Here is a 23,714-nt window from a genome sequence, read left to right on the forward strand (position 1 = left end):
ATTTTCACTGGCCATCATGCTGCTTTTACGGTTTACTAACCCGTTTCCTGGTGTGTACGATGTCAGACTTAACACACCAGGAAAAAAAAACTGCATATACACACCAATTTTGGTGGAAAAAGGGTATTCGAGACTCCCATAGGAGTAAGTTACATTCTGATTGATTTTTATTTTGGATTTGTAGTACTTAAATTTTGTTTTTACACTTCTCTGCATTCTTTTTTTTTCACCTCTCTTTCAGAAGATTTTGTAGAGTTGTAGGCCTGTCTTTTTCCCCCGTAAATGACTCCCACATTTGGGACAGCCAGGCAGAAGCACTTTTAGGATTTAGCTTTGAGAATATTTCCAGACATTTGTTTATAGCGTTAAGCCGTTAACAGGACATGTTCCTCTTTGCCTCTCCCTGCGGTCTTTTTTTTATGCCATCACTCACTTTTCAAGGCCTTTTGGCAGATGACATCCAAACATAAAGCTATTAAAAGCCCACTGGCACTTTGATTTGCGAGTACCCCCTCCTTGCACTTAGACCGTCTCATCTTCTCTGCCTGTGTGTTCTCCTTTTAACTTTGTTTAGTCATCATCAGCTTTTCTACTGCTATCATCACCTACAGTACACATGCTGCCTAATACCCTGCCAGGCACTGTGGAAAAACACTGAAGCTGACTGCTGGATATATGGTGGTGAAAGTTGCTGTAAAGTTTGTCGACCGAGGACTTTGACAGCTGTCTCATTAGTGGTCATGCCATCCTCTGAAAAACCATATTGACCTGAAGACTTATCCACAAATTTAAAGAGTTGTCAGCTATAGGACACTAACTATTAGGCTTCAGCTCCACCCCTGTATATCTGAATAGAAACCATATCACAAGCCTGACTGAGCTACTTGTTGCCAACACAATCACCCCTTCATCTCTACTACAGACTTTACGTCTGTCTGGTAATATGAGATTTCCTGCTTCATTCTAGCTTCCCGGAACGGAGCAGGTGTTTACACAACACGTAGCATACAGTAGTAGCAATTCAAGTTTTCAGTTAACATTCGAATGGGTGGCATTGAAATGGGTCACTGGTATGTTGCGTTTTGGTCCAGTACACCTGACTGTCTGATTCAGTGATGAGTGAAGAGCCTGCGTGCCACATTCAACACATTTTTTTTTTTCCAGTGTCTGGTTAAACAAACATCTTGTCATTGATATGACCAGAGCATACTTGAATATTAAAGGGATGCTTCACCCCAAACAAAATCATATTTTTACTCTTACCTGTAGTGCGATTTATCAGTCTAGATTGCTTTGGTGAGAGTTGCTGATAGTGGGAGATGTCGGCTGTAGAGATGTCTGCCTTCTCTCCAGTATAATGGAACTGCTCAAGATCCACAGACCTTGCTGTGAGCAGTTTCTTTCTACAGAACTACACCTGCCAACCATCTCACTAAGCAGAAAGTAGCACACAATTAACTGGGTGATGACTACTGGAAAGAGACATTGCTGTTGCGTTTTTCAAATGTTTTGTTTTTGGCGTCTGTTGTATCGAAGAGAAGGCAGATATCCCCACCGCCAATATCTTCAACAATCAGCAACTCACACCAGAACAATCTAGATTAATAAATAGCACTACAGCTAAGAGGAAAAACATGTATTTTTGATTATGGGGTGAACTGTCACTTTAATGTAATGCTTAACATATAGCTGTAATTTCCTAGTAATGATCACTGCCCATAAAAAGAGCAAAAAAAGACAATGTTACATGATGGTTGACAAAGCAATAAACAGTGTTTTGTATTGCTATGTAGCAATTATATCTTTTTCTTATGGTTATCCCCTGTGAAATTAATATAAATGTAATAGCTTTCTCACACTATTTGTTGCTTTAAAATGAATGCCAATAACATATTTTTAACAGGCACCCAAATACATTGACCTTTCTCTGCTACTCTCTGGTCTGTGGTTATAAGGTTCAACTTGCTGAAACATCAGGCTGAGATTTCTGTCAACATTAATCATGAATCAATACAGAAAATACACAAACCAGAATGACTAATTAGTTTGGTTTTTTAAAGCCCACTCCTGGCACATATACCCATTCTGTGTTTGTTCTTTGGCTGGAGCTCAGGTTGCGTTGCCAGCGATGGGAGGCTGGGTTCCCCCAGAGGGGAGCCACAGTGAGGAGGTATAAACAGCCAGCTTCCCAATGGGCCTGATGGAGAACACTTCCTTCCTCTCTCTCCCATTGGGTTTCCTCACAAGGGACCTTGCAAGAGGTCTCTGCTGGCCCAGCCTAGTTTGCCTCGAGTGCTTCTCTTCTTCCCGATTCAGATAGACATACAGGCTGACTGAGAGATGTTGACAGAAGTGTTAAGTCACCAAATGATGGAATCTGAAAATGACTACAGTGTTCTGCAAGTAATTCAAAACTCATTTTGGGAACCACAGAGCCGAGAAACATAAATCCTTAGTAGTGAGGTCATAGATACCCTCTCTAGGTCCTGTAATTCCTACTGAATGTTACTGTGTCAGTCTGTTTAACTAACTCCTCTAAATGTCATTGCATTGTGATAAATAATTACATGTATATCAGTGTCGTAACTAGGAGTGTCAGTTTTGATTAAGTCTGCTTTTGATAGCCCAACAACCATTAACGGATAACTAACCAGTAAACCCAAAATGACCTGAAACACAAGGCCTTTTCTTTTTGTCTGACGCTTCATGGATTCAGTGAACTTTAGTGCCACATCTTAAAGTGCTATCCATGTAGAGGAGGTGAAATATTGTTTTGTTGTAAATGTCTTTCCTTTTATTTTTCGTTGGTCTGTTGTTAACAGACAGCCAACTAGCCATGTTACCATACAGAAACACAGTGCCCACTGCCCACCCTCGATTCTCCACTGGTTAGCTAGCCTTGGCTGCTCTACACTGTGCACCACTCCAGTGGGGTGGGAGCTAGCTAGCACAGCTGCTTATTCATGATGGCTGGTGGTTGATGTGGAACCATGTTGGCTACCCTCCAGTCTCCCCCTGGATAGCGCTGGTGAGTATGCAGTGTCATTTTGAGCCGCAAAACCCCTTTAGCATTGTTAAGTATGCTAACACCACTTGCTGTGCTGGAACTGCTAACAGTTAACAATGCTAAAGGGGGTTTAAGCCTCTGATTGGCGAGCACTTGTTTCCTTCGTTGGTTGGATTGGTTAGGTTTAGGCAAGAGGAGTGGGATTGGTCAGGGTTAGGATGAGAATGTCAGGGTGTGCCAATCAGATGCAGAGTAGCCTTTGCTATTCTAGGATTCGCAAAGGGTTTGGGTTAGGAATGACCCGCCCTACTCTCCCTGTGATTTGCTACTATTTGTTGCCTTCGTTGGTTAAACTGCTAGGTTTAGACAAGAGAAGTAAGATTGGATACGGTTGGAGTAAGAATGTAAGGGTTGACCATTCAAAGGCAGAGTAAGGCGGGCCATTCCTTTGCTATCCTAGGAAATGCAAATGCGCTCATGGTGCACAAGTGCAATAAACTGAAGAGTTGCAAAATTGACATATAGGCCAACACACACAAGCGGTCGGAAATATTCTCGGTTAATGATTAATGATTAACCATTGCCATCCCTAGTCCTACCAACCTTGCTTTACGGAGAGTCATCTTGACCTTGTAGAAAGCTTTAACAGTTGAACAGAGGTAGGAAACAACACAAGCATACCCTTGTTCGTTCAAATTAAATTCACTAGAAAAAGGCTTCACTGCTATAATGGAAGGATCACAGCTGCTGGCAGAGTTTTCTCAGTCAGAGAAACATACACACAATCACATGTCAGTCAGAAGAGGCTCCATTTCACTGAACATGGGGTCTCAGTATCTCATACACAAAGACAAATACAGGGTTTCTCACATTCAGTTTTGTCTCTGTGGACAATGGCTCTTTGGTTTGGGATGGAAGGGGGTTGAATGATGTGGCTTTCGATGCTCTGTGGCAGCTCTTTGAGGTGGAGGTGTGGAAACAGTAGACAGCTGTCTGAGTTGATGCGTGATTTTGAGTCTTCAGGGCAGTAATTATGGATGTCTTGCAGCTTGAAAGGCTGCATTGAGGTGCGAATGAGGTTTATCTTTTTAAATATGATTTAATGATGAGAGCCAGGGCTCGAGTCTTTATGTCCTCATTATATTGACACTCTGGCTCTTCTCTCTTGTCCTCAGTTCACCGGGACATTCCTCTCTCATTTCCTCATTTCTTTTATGCTAGGGAACAATCGCTCAAAAATTCAAACTGTTGTCGAACATGACACTGCATACAAATATCTGTATATTAGTGCAGTGTCTGTTTATACTGTACAGTGACATTTGGCACCAGATGGAAGAGCTGATAAATGAGCTTCCTGTGAAACGGGAGGAATCACTGCCTTGTCAGCCCCTGCTTTGTGTCGTAATGCAAGCACAAAACCTCAGCCTTGAGCTTAGATGAAATGAATACAAATGAGCACAGAGCACGATGTAAACAGAGAAATGAATCAGAAACATGTAAGCCAGAGGAAACATGCAGGAAGACATTACTAAGCTCATAACCTTGTTGACCAGTTCAAGGTAATGCTGTGTAGTGGAGAGCTGAACAATTTAAGGCAGTGTACACATTATTTTAGTTTGCATGCGTCACAGCAGATGAAGCCATCGCAAGCTGGCCATTTTATGAACATCATCAAATTTCTATTTTCTTTCTAGTACATTAGCGCTTCACGAGAGCTCGTCAGCAGCAACCTCCTGAGTGATTCTCTAACCCCAAGTGTGCTGCTGTCTGTCGCTCCCTTATGGTTTCTCAACACGGTAATCATGGCAATCTGTATAAAAGTGACACAGTTACTGTCTCCCTCAAGGCTTCAAGCCTGTAGAATATTCAGGTAGGGTAATGATAAACATTCATTTTAAATCAGATGATAAATTCATCTAGTGTATGTGCAGTTTTATGAGGCATGCTTTGTTGTTCTGAGAACTACTCTCACAGTTAGTGTCATAACTGGCTGCAGATAAGGTTTTTAATTTGTGGCGACTGCACAAAGAAACATGAAAGAAATCAACTGTTTATTGCAAAGTTTGATATATTCATTATAGTTAGCATTTTAGGCTTAAGTTCATGGATGAAAAAAGGGAACAGGATACAGCATTGGATTCAGAACCCCATTCATTTCCATGAAAGGTACTTGGTGGTGCATGATGCCAAAAAAGTTTGATTTCAGGGTATATAATTACCCAGATTTTCTGCATCCGTTGGTCCACAGAGCAAGTGTACAAGTGTTTCCTTTAATCCCGCCTCCCAACTGCTCAGTCTCTGGTTCACTCACATGAATGACAGAAGGAATATAACTCTGAATTCGGCTACTAGTAAAGTTAACAACTTTTAAGATGTAGAGATTTAAATAAGAGCTGTCTAATTGGGAAGCTGATGTACCTAAAAACGGATTTCTCTTTCACACTGTATGTCTATGGGGGGAAAATGCTACTGGGCCCAATGGTATCATGTGACAGATCTGGGAATTGTAATCACACGGCTTGGCCACTATGTCAGATTGGCTTCAGAGTCTCGGTGCTCTTCCTGGGGAACTCACAAAGACAAGACAGTTTCGTAACTGAATGTTAATAGTGACATGTTTTCATATGTGGACCTCAGACCCAGCTGACTGCATTAGATGCCCAGTGTTGGGTTGCTGCAGGGGTCTTCATCCCATGACCCCGTTGTGTTTGATTAGGATTGGGTTCCTTCTGAAATAAGTGTGGAAACAAACAGAAGATGAATTTCTTCTGGTATGGATTGACTTAAATAAAAGCTGTGTAAGCACAGAAAAGGCTTACATACAACGATATGAATCAGTTGGGTAGAGTTGGGTACTTTATTTTGCGAAACCAAAATGCTCAGGTCTTCTGCAGAAACTTAAATGAGGGAATTTTCACATTAGTTTGTATGGACACCCTGCAGACAATACAGCTGTGAAGACATTGCTGTATGCCTGTAGCATTGCATACCAGCTTGTAGTTACAGCTGAGTATACACACTTTGCACACATGCAGTGTTGTGTCGCAACCAATTTCAGCATCATGATAAAGCCTTCTTTATATGTTAAACATTTGGCTGATGGCATGTAACGCAGGGGAAGGAGCTTGTTGGTCTCCAGCGAGAATCCTAACGGGAGGAAAAACAAAGAAAGGATAGAATGATGAGTAGTGCACATTTAATCAGTTACTCATTACCTGTTACCCTCTATAGGGCTGCAACTCACATCCCATTGCCATGCCCTGAGTCACTGTTTTCAGATTGCTTATTTTCCTCAGCTAAAAGTCCAAAACCAAAAGATATTCAGTCTCCATCCATAAAAAATAAAGAAAAACCATAAATACTATACACCAGCCACAACATTAAAACCACTGAAAGGTGAAGTGAGTAACATTCATCGTGTTGTTACAATGCAATGTTTTGCTGGGAAACCTTGGGTCCTGGCATTCATGTGGATGCCACTTGACACGCACCACCCAACCAACTGCCATTGTAAACCAAGTTTCCTCCCCCTCATGGCAGTGGCACCTACAGATGGCTGTAGCCCACCCAACAGAACAGCGTGCCCTGCCACACCCAAAAAACTGTTCAGCAATGGCTAGATGAAGGTGACAAAGAGTTCAAGGCATCGACCTGGCCTCCGAATTCCCCAGATCCTAGTCCAATCGAACATCTGCCGGACTTGCCACAACAATTCCGATCCATGGAGGCCCTAGCTTGCAACCTACAGGACTCAAAATATCTGCCGCGAACACCCTGGTCCCAGAAACCTAAGGAGGCCCCACTGTGTGTTGGACTAGGCTTTGACCTGTTGAGGCATGGAGACAGGACCTCTAGGGTACCGGCATATCTGACCGATATTCAATCGGAATGGGATCTTAAAAATTTGAGGTCAGATTGATGTCCTGTGCAGTTTTAGCAGTGTGGCAGTGCACATTGGCCTTCTGGGGTGGCACTGCCATCAGGGTGTGTTGTTGCCATAAGGGGTTGGTCTGCAACAGTGTTTGAATAAGTGTTGCATGTCAGCTGGCATCCACATGAATTGCCGGACCCAAGGTTCCCAGCAGAACATTGCATTGTTATTCAGTTGACTTGTGGATGGTTTTAGATGTAAAAACCTTTCATATTACTTGCCTTCACAAGTGTTTTCCATATGACAGTATGTTGCTGATTTTGCTGGGAAAAGAGTAGTCATGCTCATTCAACTCTCCCTGGTTAAACACAAGCCAAAGAATGTGTGTTATTTCGGGCCTGTGTCTATTTAATTTACTAATGTGTATTGATAGAGCTGGCTCATCAATCAGTGACATCACAGGTGACATCCAACTCAAACTCTGCTGTAGTCTTGTTTCCGTTAACTGAAAGTCATGATATCAGACATACTGTACAACTATTTCAAGACATCATTCACTGCTGATGTTCGGCCAAACCTCAAACTAATGTTCCGAGGTTTTAGACAGCCTCTGGGTTTCATTTTGCTTGCAAAGACTTGGAAACATTTTAGTAAAACATATTTTTTTTCCTCTTGGAGTCCTGCCAAAGGCTGATTGAGTGCAGCTGAAATGCAGAGGGGGCTCGGCATTTTGCACTTCATATGAGCATTGTTCTTGTGTAGAAAACTATTGGGGTTTTGTGTGATTGGAATAAATAAAGCTGCTGTGTAGAAGAGAGAAGGGACTTACATTGATCCCTTATTAAGAACAGACACCCTTAATGACTAAATCCAAGCTTTTAGCCTGAAGTTGGCCTGCAGCCGTTTGTTGTTGTTGATCTCACCTTGGCATATTTGCGTCTTTATGTAAAGATGAAGGTAGCTCTGAGGTAATCTTCTTACAAAAGACTGCATGCCTCCTCTTTGCCATACAAGATTCAGGTTTCACACATAAACGCAACACTACCTGTAACCAAATCCACCCACCTTGCATTGTTTTTGCCTCAGCATCTGTAGTTAATATTTTGTTCTCTCTGCCTCTTAGTGAGGGTACAGTACGAGCAGAGAGAATTGTTTTTGTGTGTTATATGGTTGTCACTGAAGCATTTGCACACCTGCGAATTTTGAATCAGATTTTATGATTGAATTTGGCTGAAAAGGAAATGAGAAGAGTGTGTAACCTGATGGGTCTCAAGACGATGGAGAGGAGCCGAGAATCTAAGTACAAGGTAGTGCTTCGTGTTCATGGTGGTGGTGCTCAGGTCATTAATACTGGAGGCTGTTGCAGTTATGTAATACATATGGCTAATGGTTTTTAGTTTTTACTGGTTTGTTTGTTTTGTCAGTGGATACCCAACTTTGTTAAATGGAGTTCATAGATCTGTCAGAACTTCCTGTTTGTTCCTCTGCTGTTAGTTGTTCTGCACACATAGGAAGAACCTTTTAAAGGGTTTATTCTGTGACACTATGACATTCTTCGGTAACTCTTTACTTTGTGGACACCCATAAGTGTAGGTTAGTGAATAAACATACAATTTATGACCATATTCAATGACCAAAAATATAAAATTAAAAAAAAAAAATAAAAAGCTGCTGCATCAGCTGTTCAAGTGGCCAGTATCAGATGATCTTGTGGTTGAAGATGGACCTTGAGGTCCTGAGCTGGTGTGGTTACACATGGTGGTCTGTAGTTGTGAAGCTGGTTGGATGTACTGCCAAATTCACAGAAACAGCATTTGAGACAGCTTATCATAGTGAAATATTTCGATATGCCCCACCTGTCAGGTGGACGATTATGGATTATGTTGGCAAAGGGCTCAATAACATAGATTTAAACAAATTCATGAACAAAATTTGAGAGAACTAAGCTTTTTGTTTGCAAAGAAAAAGTATTCGATCTTGTATTTCAACTCATGAAAAGTGAGATCAAAAACATTAGTGTTGCATTTATAATTTGGTCAGTGATATAAAACACAGTGTTAATACATAGGAGAAGCTACAGCTGTTGACAAACTGTACTCTAGCATCATTTATATGTGCCTACAACTGCTGATAGTTCTACGTTGTCAGTTCATCAGGATGAGCTGTCTCTGCACTAAATGGCTGTGGTGAAACCGTACAGTATCATATCTCATCACATTTGCTGCTACAGTACATCTGCGTCTGTTTGTTTTCCTTGCCTCTCTCCCAGAGGGGGTTTCTGTTGTTTCACCAGGCCCGGCCCAGATGTTCTACATGCCCTGCACCGCAGATCTCATGGCGTTCCACTAGCTTGTTGACCGTGGTCAGGGGGGCAGAAGAGTTCATGCCGGTCATGGCGGGGGCCACGATTTAGATTATCAAGCATTTTATTGTGATAGATGTCACCGTATAGTGTCATGAGTTAGATAAGCGGTGGAACAGCCTGTGTGTGTGTCTGTGTCTGTGTGTTTGTGCTCTCTGAGGTCAGATATGCATTTGCTCTGGCATGGGTGCTGCTCCTAGGGCTTCTAGGTGGTGTTAAATGGGCATAAATTATTAGTTAAAGCTGGAGTGCTGAACTTTTGTCTCCCCCCTCTGGCAGTGAGAGTAACTACACAAATGTTGTTGACGCATGCTCATGATGTATGCTATGGTGAGCTTCCACCATACTCCTAGCTGCTGCTTTATCGCTATGGCCTCTTCCTCCTTCCTGCTCCCTTTTGCTTTGGCTGGTTGACTTAAAGGTCCAGTGTGTAGGACGTTTATTTTCTTTGGCGCATAATCATCTGAAGCTAAGAATCAACGTGTTTTTTGTTACCTTAGAATCAGCCCTTTATATCTACTTAAGGAGCTGGTCCTCGTCCACAGTGACTACAATGTTGCACTGCCACGTTTCTACAGTAGCTCAGAATGGTCAATCCAAACACTGGCTCTAGAAATGGCCATTAGTGTTTTACGTCAGCCAACGTAGTTAAAAGCCCCTTGGTGACAAGCAATATTGGAAAAACACTATTTTTTGGAAGTGAAACTGCCTTATTCAGTGTTTCTACCAGTTTAAATTACTGGGTCTGTTTGTTTTGGAGATGAAGAGTCCTCTGTGGATAATTCAGCTCCTGGTAAAAACCTCCTGAACGTCTGGATCTTAAGTTATCAGAGAAAATAGGTGAGCACACATTAGCAGGTGCTGGGCTAGCGGCCCAGCTGCAGTGAGTCAAACAGCATCAGAGAAACACTGACTTGTAATGTGAAACTGCTTATTCAGTGTTCAGGCAAAGGAAATGCAAGACTGGGTATTTTCTTATTTTCGTTTTTATCACAGTACTAGAGTCTGGCAAAAGTGTAATAGTTGCTTAGCAACATTAGGAACTATTATCTGTGTTGTGCACATGCATTTGTATAAGACTACTAGCGTCAAAACAAGTGTGAACATGCTGTCCGAGTCATCTTTGCCAACCATCACAGTCCAACTCAGTGGGATTACCCACATCTGGCTTCACTCTCAGTATCCCATATCTCCTCTGATGTGTTGCAAATGGATCCTGGTCACTACTACTGTGTTTTTCTGCCAGTAGAAAACCAGGTTTTAGCAACACAACCTTTTGGCACCCTGCGGTCCAACTTAACTGTGGGACACATACACAGATGAGTGGAAGGTAGCAGTCTTTGGTGAGCTCCCATGTGTCCCAGTATTGAGTTAACATTCATTATTCACATGTCATTAGGTTCCCAATCAGTCACCATCCATAATGTAAAGGAGTTCACTCCAAGGTTAGAGAGGCCACGAGAAGGGTTGAGGATCGTAAATGTCACTATGGTGGAAAAAGGATGCAGGAGAGAGACTGACAGAGATTTAAAAAGTCTATTTTATGTCCTGTAGTTGATTTAAAGGAAAAAACTCATTGTTTATTCAGCCCAAAATATGTTTCTTGTCTCTTAAAATATTTGCCTCAGTGTTTTTAGTGTAAAACAAGAGATGAAAGAAATTCAAACGCAGTTGTGTTGTAAGTATCAGGAGGCTTTGGGTTGTCATAATGACATTTCTGCCCCCAGCTGCTCTCTAAATTTTAGACAGATTGAATGAAATCCACGTCATATAGACCTATTCAGTGTACTAGTACAGGAGCAGAGTGTTGCTGCCTCCGTTAGTTGTCCTCAGTGGCTTTCTTATATAAGACATAATGAGTCTCTCTGCGAGGCTCTGTCATGTCAGGTTACTATAAAGTCATGTTTGTAATGTCAGTTTAGGTCATCCAGATTTGATAAACACATGTCTAGTAGTTATCTTATTTTTCCATATATCAGCATATAAGCACTCATAATACGACACACTTCATTCATAGATACAGAGAGACCCTAAGCAGGGCAGTAAGCTGCAGGAACAGCTGACCAGCATTTGGCTGGCGGGTTTTATTAAGCGGCTGTGAGTAAGAACATCGGCTCAATCACTGCCTTGAAATTAATTAAGAGATCTCTGGCCTGTTATATGTGAAGGGATGGTTCATAGCAACAGAAATTTGCACCATCATTTCTTCTAACTTTTATATAATATGTAATATTAATGAATCTGAAAATGTTTTTGCTTGCCAAGGACCAGCTACAGAATAAAACAGAATTCTTGCAGATCCTTAAAATATCTTTAAAGGCACTGGATTCATTAATATATTAACAAGGCCTTAATTGGTATTAAAATGTCTTAAATAAAGCTTTAGAAAGTCATGGAAGACATGGAAAGTTGGATTTTATGAATCGTCCTTTTTTTTCTCATGTTATATTGTTAAATTTTAGAATAATTGGTAGCATCTGTTTTTTTAAAATAATTTGCTAAATGCCTCTTACATTAATGTCATGCAAATCAGGATAGCAGAGCCAACAACACATGTTTTAGCCACATTTTCACAGAACACTTTTGGTACAGTACACCTAGAACTGGTAGGTATCCCATATGCACATGTACCTAAACCTTAGATCTGTTCAAGGTTTCACTGTAGGTGGGGTTACTGTTACTCACTGCTCCATCCAGCTCTCGCTTTATTTCCTCTTCACTGGCGATGCAGAGACATGTCTGCACCTTGTTGAACCTTCACAGGATGGAATTGCGCGCAAACCTTTTCAGTGTTGATGTGTCTCAATCAATGGGATATTTAAAAATAGCAGGTTTTTGCATCAAGCCCTTGTAGAGCAAGAGTGATGATTCTCTCTTGACCAGTTAATGGACCTCCAGCTCCACTTTTTAGAATCGGATCAGTGTGCTAGGTAGGAGTAATGAAAGAACGGGGCAGAATGGAACAGTTCTTTTGGTACCATCCACAACTTTTGACAATGGAAATGCAAAAAATTAAAGTTTTAATGTGAAACAAATTGAACTGAACTAGACTGTCTGGTAGAAACAAGGCCTTTGTTTCCAGACGGGGTTGCTCAGAGCAGAGAATCCAGATTTTGTGACATGGCTAAAACCGCTCAAGTGTATTTTATGCCAAAAGTTTTTCAAACTCTGCACAATGTGAATCGAGGCAGTAAAATCCCACATGCAGAGCTGAGAAACACAAAATCTCAAAGGAAACCTGCCAGCAAATGCCAGGTATCTCCCAGTACAGTTCTACCCTTGTCTCTGCCAAACCTAGATGGATAAAAAAATCTAAAAGAAATGTTTTATGTAACAATAGACATTTGGGCAAATGTTGTCCCTAACTCTAAGTAAGTGATGTAACAGATGATGTCCAGTTTTGGTTCTTAGAAAACTGGCCTTAAAGTTTATGGTATGGTAATGGTATACAGCATTCATAACTGGTCTGCAGGTCCCCTTCCAGTCTGCTATGTTGTGTCTACAGTGGCCTAGAAGAGACAAACCATCATCATCGTCATCGTCACTGTCACATCGGCCTACACGCTTGGCACGTCGGAGATGTTTCAGTCAGTTGAAATCTGCAACCTCACCACTAGATGCCACTAAATCCTGCACACTGGACCTTTCAAAAAGTCTTAAAAAGTCCTAAACCTATTTGTCTTGAGCAATAGGAACCCTGTATAAATTAAATCTTATGTTATTACAAGTACATTTGTATGTAATATGTGCAGAGTAGTACTTTAAGAAATGCCCCAAAGAGTGAGAGCAATAAGCAAACCACTGTGTCATTCTCTCTGGCAGTACCCCCTGTTCTGAGGCCTGAGCTAACCTGTGATAATCTTGTCCAAAAAAACGTATCATAATCCCCTGTATCCCCTGCTCCTGAGCTCCCAAAATGACCCTCAACCCATTCACAGCAACTCTGAGCTCCTAAAACCCCTCATCTAACCTCCATCCGATAAACCTGAAGAGACCAATAGCCCCATTATAGCCTGTTATAGGGGTCAGGGTTATAAGCACCTTCAGCTACACTCCTAAATGAGTTTTATCCTGCAGTTGTATGACAGTCGCCTTTTACAAGGAGCATCAATTTATTTTTCATCATCTTCAAACTTGTTTGTAGTATGAGTAAAACCTCACAGAGCTGCAATCGTTGCTATAGTTACCTTTGTTTTTTTAGGTTTACTGTTCCCTTTTGTGTATTGTGGCTTGATTAATTAGTGTTTTTGTGTATTAAATTTTGTATCATTGGCAAGGTCTCAGGACGCTTTTGGATACAAAGTCATTTAGATAACAAGTTTGTTTTTTCGTGCTACAGTTTGGGATACCTCTCTCATAATTCCATGGAGTCTCACCCTAGATTTTGAGCAATGAATTTTTCATTTTTCCATCACTTTCCTTAATGTGCAGTCCAAATGTTACACATCACAACCGTCCTGGGTCAGCAGGGGCCCCAATCTCTTGAACAATCAACAATTAAACAAGAATACAGAGGTAGGAGAGAGGGAGAGAGGGAGGGAGGAAATGAAAGGAAGGGGAAACAATTCATCGCATTGTGTTTGCCGGCACATGGTCGGACCAGTTTGGGCTGGATTGCCAGAAAGCGGAGGCTAAAAGGAGGCAGAGGGAGAAGAGGTAGCCTGGGAAATGATCAGACCTTGAAAGGCGAGGTCCCCTCAGTTCACAAGGGCCTTGAATCAGACACCCGCCATAATCGCAGCTTCATCACACACACCCACACATACTGTATGTTGCAATGCTGAAGAAGAAAAAGAATGGGGAAAGCAGTGAGCCCTGTGTGAAAAAGGTAAGAGGAAAGGACAGACGAGGATGGTTGAGTCTGGCTTTACAGTTGGTTGTAGTGAGGTGATGCCCTGACGTCAGTTTCTGGAGGTTCAGATTATCAGCTTCAGGAAAAAAAGGCAGCAGCCAACAGTTGGCTGGTAGTGGAGGTGAAAGTAGGCAAATAGTACAGTTGTTTGTGTTGGCTTTTGGCAATTTCACTATCAGGAAACTGTTCTACAGCTTGTCTCTGTGTGATATGGTTGATTGTATTGTTCTCTGAGAGCTGTAATATTTCATTCTGGACCTTTCCATAACTGCTTGGAAAGGCGTCCAGTCTGCATTAGAGCCAGGGGTCACTAAGTTGTGAGGTCACTGTACTGAGAGGAAAAGTAGGATACAGAAATGAGAAAATGGCTTGATTATTTCAACATGTTCTTTGTGATTGGACAGCAGCTCTGCCCCGTGTCATTTGCTGAGCGTTTGAGGGTCTGAAATGAACTTTTCTCACTCCCAACCACTGTATTTGTTTGTCTGCCAATCAGAAATTGTATCCGTCACTTTTAAATCTATGTGCTAAATGAGGGAAAGACATTTAGGTCATGTACTTTATAGAAAGGTGTCATGTAATGTTAAGTATGTTTACAAAAAAGGATCTCATGTGTGGCAAATTCCAGTGTTCAAATCACACAGTGGCTTTTGGGGGAGCCCTGACAGTCAGTACAATTCAATTAGAACAGAGAATATTTAGACTGGGAAAACAAAGACACAGAAAAATAAGTCACTGATGCACTCTTTTGACATCTTGTTTCGTACTCGCACCAAAGGGTTTTAGTTCACAGTCATGGGAGAGTGTGTAAAGCTGCTGATATTTGAATGTAAGAAGCTGCAGTAAGAGTATTTTGGGGTACTTTTATAGTACTTTTCTATGAAAAATGACTCCAACCGATTAGTCAACTACTAAAATAGTCACCGATTATCTTAATGGTTGATTAGTCATCGATTAGTCGACTAATCGTTGCAGCCCTACGGGTGGCGGGTGCTATTTCTCAGACCCTGGGCATGAATGAGCAGTGGTATGCTGTGTTCCCACCAAACGCGATGAATGCAATTTACTCGCTCGTAACGCCAGTAACGCGCCACCCGTAACACGCGAGTTTGGACGCCTGACCATTTTGTTAATTCGCGTTATCGCGTCATTAGCGCAAGCTAAGCTAGTGCTAACGTTCATAGTACAACCATTCTGCAAACTAATTAAAGACACATATTTACAGAACTTACCAAGTAGACCAGTCTCCTCTGCGACTTTCACCCAAGCCTGCTCCTTTTTGTTGCAGTCTCTGTAGAGTAGACACGTAGTATCATATAGCTCCGGGTAGCCACTGACAACCATGGCTGAGATAACCACCATCGCTGCTTTGTACCTGCTCTGGAAGTCCCAAATGCGTCGGAGGGCCAAACGCCGTCGTTTTTGGGTTCACCCTATCCTGCAGAAGCACATTCAGCTCGGTGAGTTTCACCACCTCCTCCAGGAACTCCGTCTGGATGATAGCCGCTTTCAGCGGTACTTCAGGCTGACTGGGGACCAGTTTGAGGACCTGTTGGCGGGGGTTGGCGCCAGGATCTCCCGGCAGGACACCAACTACAGGCGCTCCATTTCAGCTGCGGAGTGTCTGTCCATCTGTCTCCAGTGAGTAGCAGTTTATTGCTGGCCAGTGACGTCGGGAGAATCTCAACGCTGATTGGCTTTCGCGGCACAGCGTCACGCGAATTCGCCTCAAAAGTTCAATATTTTCAACTCGAGCGATGAGGCGTTGGACGCGAATTTCGCGTCTATCGCGCTGCGCTAGATGCCTCTATCACGTCCATTGTGTTCATCGCGACGCGTGAGACGCGTCCATCGCGCTGCCCGGCGCGAATTCGCGTCTAATCGTGTCTTTGCATTGACTTGGTATGTAATCTTGACGAGCGAATTTGCGAATTCGCGTTTGGTGGGAACACAGCAGTAGAATGTAACTAAGTACATTTACTCAAGTGCTGTACTTAAGTACTAATGTGAGGTACTTGTACTTAAGTGTTTTCTTTTCGTAGCTACACGTCAAACTGTACTGTTTCACTTCACTGTAATTATTCGACAGCATGAGTTACTAGTTGCTTTACAAATTAAAATTTTTGCATAAAAAAATAAGGAAGTCTTACAAAACATGAGGTTTTCTTGTAAATTAAACTACCCAACATTAAATACAGGAAGTGTAGCCGAAACTTTGAACGAGTCAATAAAAAATAACAATAATAATAATAATAATAATAATAATTGCATCAATTTTGAAAAAAGAGAGCTGACTGGCTGCTCTGTACATACAAATGTTGATCAAAACCTTGTGTTGCCTGCTTGTGCAAAATGGGAACAAACAGGATTCACAGGAAGTCAATCGAGGCACTCCGAAATTTTGATAATCTTTAAATGCTTCCTTTTTCATGCAAAAATATTTCACAGATTGCTTCTTTTCCTTTTTCGTTAATTCAGTGGTTTTAATTATTTTTTATAACATTTTTTACTACTGGTTGGACAAAACAAACATGGTGAATGTGGCACTTTGGGCTCTGAGAACTTGGAACAGCATTTCTCACTATGTTCATAACTTTTGTAAACCAAACATCAATTGATGAATGGAAAAAATAATCAGCAGATAACTGATAATGAAAGTAATCATTACTTCGGCTACAACTACAGCAGTAAAATCCTACTTTAACGTTAGTGCATGAGTAATAATAAGCTATTTTTGATAGTATAACCATCAAAGTACATTTTCTGTATTGTACTTGCATAGTTCCTCCACCACTGTAAGTGACACCCACACACACAGCTCCCTGGTATCTGACACGCATACACACTCAGACTCAAGGACGGCCTTTTTCAACAAGGAGAACGATGATGGAGACTGAATGAGGAATGCCTCTGACTCATCCTGCTCCTTTTGTCAGATCTTTAAAGCTTTTCACCACTGCCGTCAGAGGACTGTGGCATTGGCGAAATCTTTCACTTGCCAATACATTTCCTGACAGAATGACCTGCTGTGATTTGTGGGCGTCATTCAACAACTTTATCAGACAGAGATGAAAAAATAAAAACCTCAAAAATTCATGCTGCACTACTCACATCCCCACCAGTATGTTTTGTTCTTGTTGTGTGGTTTTATGGTCGGAACAAGTCAGCTATTTACACTCCTTTATTATCAGTACATGGATTATGATGCACAAAGCTATTGACTCTGTAATAATGGAAAGATTAACAAAGCAATTGAATCATGGTCAGTGTGTGGCCTGACTACAGTTAATAGCCAAACACCTCCCACCTATTACATTTAGCCAGGGTGAACTGTTGTACTTTGTGTCAGCTGAGTGGCCTTGTCGCCGCTTGATATAAGCCCCATTGTCTCCATTATCTTGTAAAGTCAGAGTGAACTTAAAGCTGGTCTCCTTCCTGAAGACTGCAGTGCACTTGATCCGTCTCTTATTTTTACTATCTCATATCTCTAAAAACATTTTGTGTATTTAAAAAGCTGTCCTGACATAAACCCAACATGACATGGACTCATTAAAGATACAGTTCAAGTTTCCTCTTCATGGCTGGCTATCAATTTTCAAGTGTCATCATAACCTGAGTTAATGTGTTACTCCTTGGTGGTCGTTTCCAAGGAGTATGAGAAACCTTACATGTGCCCATTTGTTCATGTGATCTACATTAATGCCCTTGTAAAATCTGTATTGAGTTCTGATCTCTGTCTGCCCTCTGCTCTCTGTCCACCAGCAGATCCAGTTTGCAGACCAGAAACAGGAGTTCAACAAGCGTCCCTCCAAGATCGGCCGGCGCTCCCTGTCCCGCTCCATTTCCCAGTCCTCCACAGACAGCTACAGCTCAGGTAGATGCTCTCGAACACATTCTCTTCCTGTTGCTCAATCTCAACAGCCCACTTATCAGACACGCCAGTGATTATGACATGATTCCATTGCGACTTTTATGACACCCGAGATATAGAAAGTGTTTCACCTGGAAGAGTAGTTGGCTGAATCTGGTTTTTTTTTTCTTTGCTTGTTTGTATTCTCTGTCTGGTTCACTTCCCGCCTTGTCTCCCTGACTGTCATTCTCAGACTACATCCACACTAATATGTTCATTCTTGTTTTAAAATGCATAACTATTGCTACATTAACACCTAGCGTCCACACTACTCCAGCGATTTGGAACCTCAAAAATGGAGACCTGAAAACACTGCTGATCCCGTTTTCATTCGAAAACTCTGGGATAGCATTTTAGTGTACGGAGACTTTTGAAAATGATGACCCAGACACCCACATCCGCTTCATGATTGGGTCTTGCATCTTACATGTCAAGCCAAAATATAAAAGATCGGTCTACATACCTTTTGTGATTTCATTCTTCTTGTGTGAATACTCCTCTCCCATTGTCATTGCTCCCTCTAGCAAAGGATAATGCTTCCGATACCGCTCTATAGGGCTGTACCCGACTTAGAATTATGTCAGTCAAATCAGATTTGGCTGTTAAATATGAATATTCATCTGTACGTTCCTTTATTTCCATAGAGTTTGAGAGTTTGAATGGAGTTCGGCAGGACGTTCAGGGTTACAGAGATGTTCACATCATACAGTAAACAAGCTGTGTTAGCCTCTCGAGCTAATGCGCGCTAACTATGCTAACTATGGATCAGAAATGTGCGACACTTTTTGCCCACACTAGATATCAAACAACAGCCAGAGACTGTGTCATAAATTCACCACCTCTAAGCCGAAGGCCGAAGATAATGTTATTGCAGAGCTTGACTGGGCACAGCCTCTCCTCCTTTGGGTAGCTGCCTCCGTCTCACTCAGATTCACCCTGGGTCTGGGTCCACAGCTGCCTGTAGCAGAGGGCAGCGTGAAAAAGAGGAGCGCTCACTCTGCAGCTACATCTGGGAATCAAAACATCCCAAGAAGTACACTGCAAACTGACGAGAAAGGGGCAGCCCCACTGCTTTGTAACAAACCCCAATCTGTTTGCCAAGGCCTTGACCATTTTATTCTATATTACCTAGAGTAACAGCTCGCCTAGTTTTCAGTCCAAGCAAAGAATGTCTGGTCTTACTTTTTGCCATTTCCATAAGATTTTCTGTAACTAAGAAACCAACCGCAGAGTAGACAGTCTGCTTCCTTTTTACACAAGCAAGCATGTGTGCAGTTTTTATGCGCGTCATTACAGACAGGTTATTTCTGAAATGCTGCTAAAACACTTGTGTGTATGGAGATTATCTTTTTAAAATGCCATTTTAAAATGAAAACATATTAGTGTGGATGTGGCCATCAGTTTTCTTTGCTTGCTGGTAATTTCTGCCCAGCTCGCCTCTGTCCTTGTCTCTACAGCTGTCATTTGCCCTTTTACACGGAGATCGCACTGTAAGGCCCATTTTGACACAGAGCCAAACATCAGTGGCATCATGCTGCTCCAGTGTGTCATTTTTAGGTAGCATGCTGGCATCCTGGAAACAAATGAGGTGTGACGGGCGTGACATAACAATGTCAGCTTCTAGTGTCACATATAACAAACGTGTCATTAGCGCTTTATAAACAATAACAGAGGAGTAACATGGCAATAACAATCATTTATCATCTGTGTTATATGGAGGCTGATCTCCTCTGCTTGGAGGGTGAGAAGCTTCCAGACCTCATTGTCTACCCAATTTTTGGACATTTGCTGCTCTTCTTCTTTGACTTAGTTCTCAACTGCTGCTTACTGCTTTTTAAATCTCCCGGTGGTGGGTTGCACACACATGAATTGTCAAAACTACACACCTGTCCCATCCATGCTCCCGTTCTGCAGGCTGTGCCTTTTAGACCGACAGTTTTGGTGCTGTTAGTACCTTCGCTACCAGCTTGAAGTTGAGACAGTTCTGTCCCCTCATTCCGAGATTGCACCTTTTCATACGGTGGCATACTGGTGTGACATTCCCACCTTTAAAGAGGCCGTGTAAAAGGGGCTGTTCTCACACTCTGTCACTGCAGTTCATGTGAAACTGGGGGCTCTGTGTCAGAGGATTAGCTGGTGGTGGTCTGCTGAAGACTGGGGTAAAGAAAGAGGGGAGCGGTGCAAAGTGTTAGGTGTGGTTCAAACTGAAGTGAGTCCCCAGTCCCATTCATGACTGTAGTGGTGTGAGAGAAATGTGTGAATGTTTGTTTAATCCAATATGTAAAGATATAAGAACATATTGGGACAGGATCAGAGATGAGAGAGCACAGTCTGATAGGAATAATCCTGGTCCCCTTTTCCCTGCCTACTGTTTGTCCCTTGTCCCTCTCGTCTTGTCATCACCACGCAAAGAGCCTTCAAACTTGAAGCAGCTTAAGCAGTGTATAAACATTTCCCAACACTCTGCTTTGAGAGGTCCCGCTGTGTGTCAGGGTCATTCGCAGGCCGCAGATCTTCCAATGACACCATTAACGTGATGAATTAATCTGCACTGCTCGGACAGCGTCGCTTCTAGTGGCAGAATATGATGGACAAACAGATGGACGGCAGATGGACAAATGGACTCTCAGTCAGTATTAGTGGATGGTCGTAATGGGCAGGTCAGGGGTGCTAAAAAAATGATAGAGATTATTCAGTACCTACTGAGAAAGGATGAAAATGCTTGGGCCTGTGAGTTCCTGCCGTCACATGTGCAGGTGCCACATGTTTTATAGGCCAGTATCGCCAATCAGGGTCAGCTGAGAAAATGACCTTGTGGTTGTTTTGTTTTTGAGACAAGACCACAGTCATATTTGCTTGAATCTTATATATTTCATATTTTGATTCTTAAATTCAGCTTTGTATTTGTTTTGCTGCTCTAAATTCAGCATTGGCACACTCAGTGTAGGGTCCCTTTCTAAGGTGAGAGTTGGATTTGTTCCAGTTCTCCTGTAACACACATCTTGTGCTCTGCGTTCTTTGTCTTCCCTTTTTCTTTTTTGCCTCTCTCCTCTCGGCTCTTATTCACGTCACTGCTGCAACCACATCAGGACTCATTAAATCATTGTACCTCCCAAGAACCTTCCTCTCCAGCCTGAGGCTGTCAGATCATGACTGAAATAACGATTTGGATTTTCTTTCCTCGATATTGGGATGGTGATGAGAGCACTTAGTCTGCATTTATTTTATGCAGTGATTTGTCAAGCTCATTTTTCCCTGTGGTGTTGGATCCTTATCTTAACATCTTAACAGCTGCAATTGTAATTGAGTGAAATGTTTCAGTGTTGCTAATATTAAGGTTATTTTCAGAAACTTGTACAGCTCTTTTATCTCCCCTTTTGAACAGTCTGGTTTTCTGCCCTTTCTTTTTTTCTGTCCCGCCTCTCTGCTGATTCCCTGTCTTCTCCCATAATTCCCTCACCAGAGTGCCTCTTATTGCTCTGATGGTTCCCACAGTGCAGAGGACACACTCAACACACCAGTAGTACTTTTCCCAAGGCCACTTTTGTGTAGGTTCAAGACACAAGAGCAGCCTCGTCATAAGGGTTCCCCTTACAAAGGAGTCTGTGAAGAGCATAGCAGATACATAACAGACACATATACATACAACATGTTTGTGTTTTGGGAGGATATATGAGAAAAATAAGACATAACAGTTTACATGGCAGTATTGTATCGATACAGTTGTTAAATATGAAGAGTATAGAGTGTAGATTTATATGACCAAAGTTTAAAAGTAGTTCTTACACTTAAAAAGGTGAAATCCACCAATTTTAGACATCAAGGTCCATTTACAGGTCTTGGGGAGTGCCACTGCATATGTGAAAATATTGTGTAAAGCCTTTTGTGACTCTGGAGCGATCACAAATTGCCTTAAGTGATGTCACTTGAGTTCATGTTCACTGGGGCTGAAGACTACAAGTCTAAAAATGAAGAAAATATGGGTCTTCAGGGGTAAAAAGAAGCTTACCAGACCTCTTTGGCTTGAGGATCCAGGCTGCATTAGCCACAAGTAGCATAACAAACCTAAGTCTCTAACCTGAACTGTTGGCGGTCTGATTGCACTGTGGGTAATGTAGGCTTGAGTTTAAGCAGAAGACTGTGTGAAATAAAAACGACAGTACTGTATGCAAGTACAACACATTGCCTCTCTGGGTCTCAACAGTAAAACAATGCTTAAACGTAAATCCGCATTTTTCTATTAGTCAGCAGTGGGCAACTCAAAAAAAGTCTGATTGTATAGTAGTCAATGAGAAAATGACGCTACTCCCCACTATTACCTCAATAAATATTTTGCTATTGAGTTCATGCTCAGGTGGCACGGTGGGGTGGTGGTGGTTAGCACCTTCTGTGTGGAGTTCATGTTCTCCACTTGTCAGCGTGGGTTTTTTCCAGGTACTCCGGCTTCCTCCCACAGTCCAAAGACATGCAGTTTGGGGATAGCTTAATTGGTGACACTTAATTGTCAGTAGGTGTGAATGTGAGCGTGAATGGTTGTCTGTCTCCATGTGTCAACCCTGTGATAGTCTGGTGACCTGTCCAGGGTGAACCCTGCCTCTCGCCCAATGTCAGCTGGGATAGGCTCCAGCCCCCCCACGACCCTCAAGAGGATAAGCGGTTAGAAAATGGATGGATGGAGTTCATGCTCTCTTTCGCTAGTTTCAAAACTGCTTTAATGTAGCATGATGCTCATTGTGTGACTGATGGTTCCATTTGAAGTAAAATAGACCATCCAAATATCATCATTTCTGGCTCTAAGAAAACAAGATGATGACTGCCAAAATGCCAAACATGGGGCATGGACACAAAGTGTTATGTAAGCAGGGCATGACTTTTTTTACCTGCTACACAGACTCTGTCTTTGTTGCATATGGTTGCTGCCAGTTTTACCCTGTATGTATTGAGTTTTGCAGAGTGATAATAAGAGTTGGTTATGGAGGGTTTGGAAGCGTAGACTATATTAACTGGTATCAAATTAACTGGATTTTTCTAAAAACATGATGCATTGATTGATTGATTTGAAAGTGACGTGCAAGAACACAGGCAATGTTGCTCTGCTGCATCATTCTTTAATTCAAAAGGGACCATGTAGAGTTGAAAACCATACCAAATTATAGCTCAGCACTAATTTGCATCTGCAGTCCCTCGGCAGGTCAGAACAAAGACAGCCCAGTAACATAGAGTTGTACACACACACACACACACACACACACACAGACACACACACACACACACACAATACAGAGCTACACACAACAGCACATCACAAGTGAATGCTTGTCAAATTTACAAGTCATGAAGTTCAGATTTCAAGGTCAGTGAGTTCAGAGCTGAGCAGCTTTTAACCTTTTTTTTTTTTTTCAAGTTGGTTTTGAAAGTTCTGATAGAGCTGCAGCTCGGCACATCATCAGGCAGAGTGTTCCACTGATTTGTAATTTTTACAGAAAAAGCTGATTGCCCAAATGCAGTGCGACGAAATGGTGCGTCACAGTCTTGTAGAGAGGATCTATAAAACTTCCTGAGCGAGTATTTACCAAGTCACATAATGGAGAAGGGGCCAAACCATTTAGATTTTTTTAAAAATCATCTAAAATTTCCAAAGCTCAGTAGATTGTGTTTCTCCAGTATCCTACTGTGATGACAATGCAGTGGCTTTTCGTCCAAAGTTTTCAA

General features: G+C 42.0%; 1 protein-coding gene across 3 annotated transcripts in view; it reads left to right on the forward strand.

Moving 5' to 3' along the window:
• Positions 1–23,714, forward strand: part of ahcyl2b (adenosylhomocysteinase like 2b) — a 66,563-nt gene that overhangs the window by 22,902 nt on the left and 19,947 nt on the right. The window contains exons 1-2 of one of the 3 annotated variants that reach the window (XM_033614664.2): positions 13,938–14,068; positions 17,855–17,966. In XM_033614664.2, coding sequence (XP_033470555.2) covers positions 14,018–14,068; positions 17,855–17,966 — 163 coding nt within the window. In that variant the 5' untranslated portion in view covers positions 13,938–14,017. Of the gene's footprint in view, positions 1–13,937; positions 14,069–17,854; positions 17,967–23,714 lie in introns of those variants that run through there. The other 2 variants (XM_033614662.2, XM_033614663.2) reach the window with 2 other exon arrangements.

The sequence above is a fragment of the Epinephelus lanceolatus genome, chromosome 23 (genome assembly GCF_041903045.1).
Source record: "Epinephelus lanceolatus isolate andai-2023 chromosome 23, ASM4190304v1, whole genome shotgun sequence".
NCBI lineage: Eukaryota > Metazoa > Chordata > Actinopteri > Perciformes > Serranidae > Epinephelus > Epinephelus lanceolatus.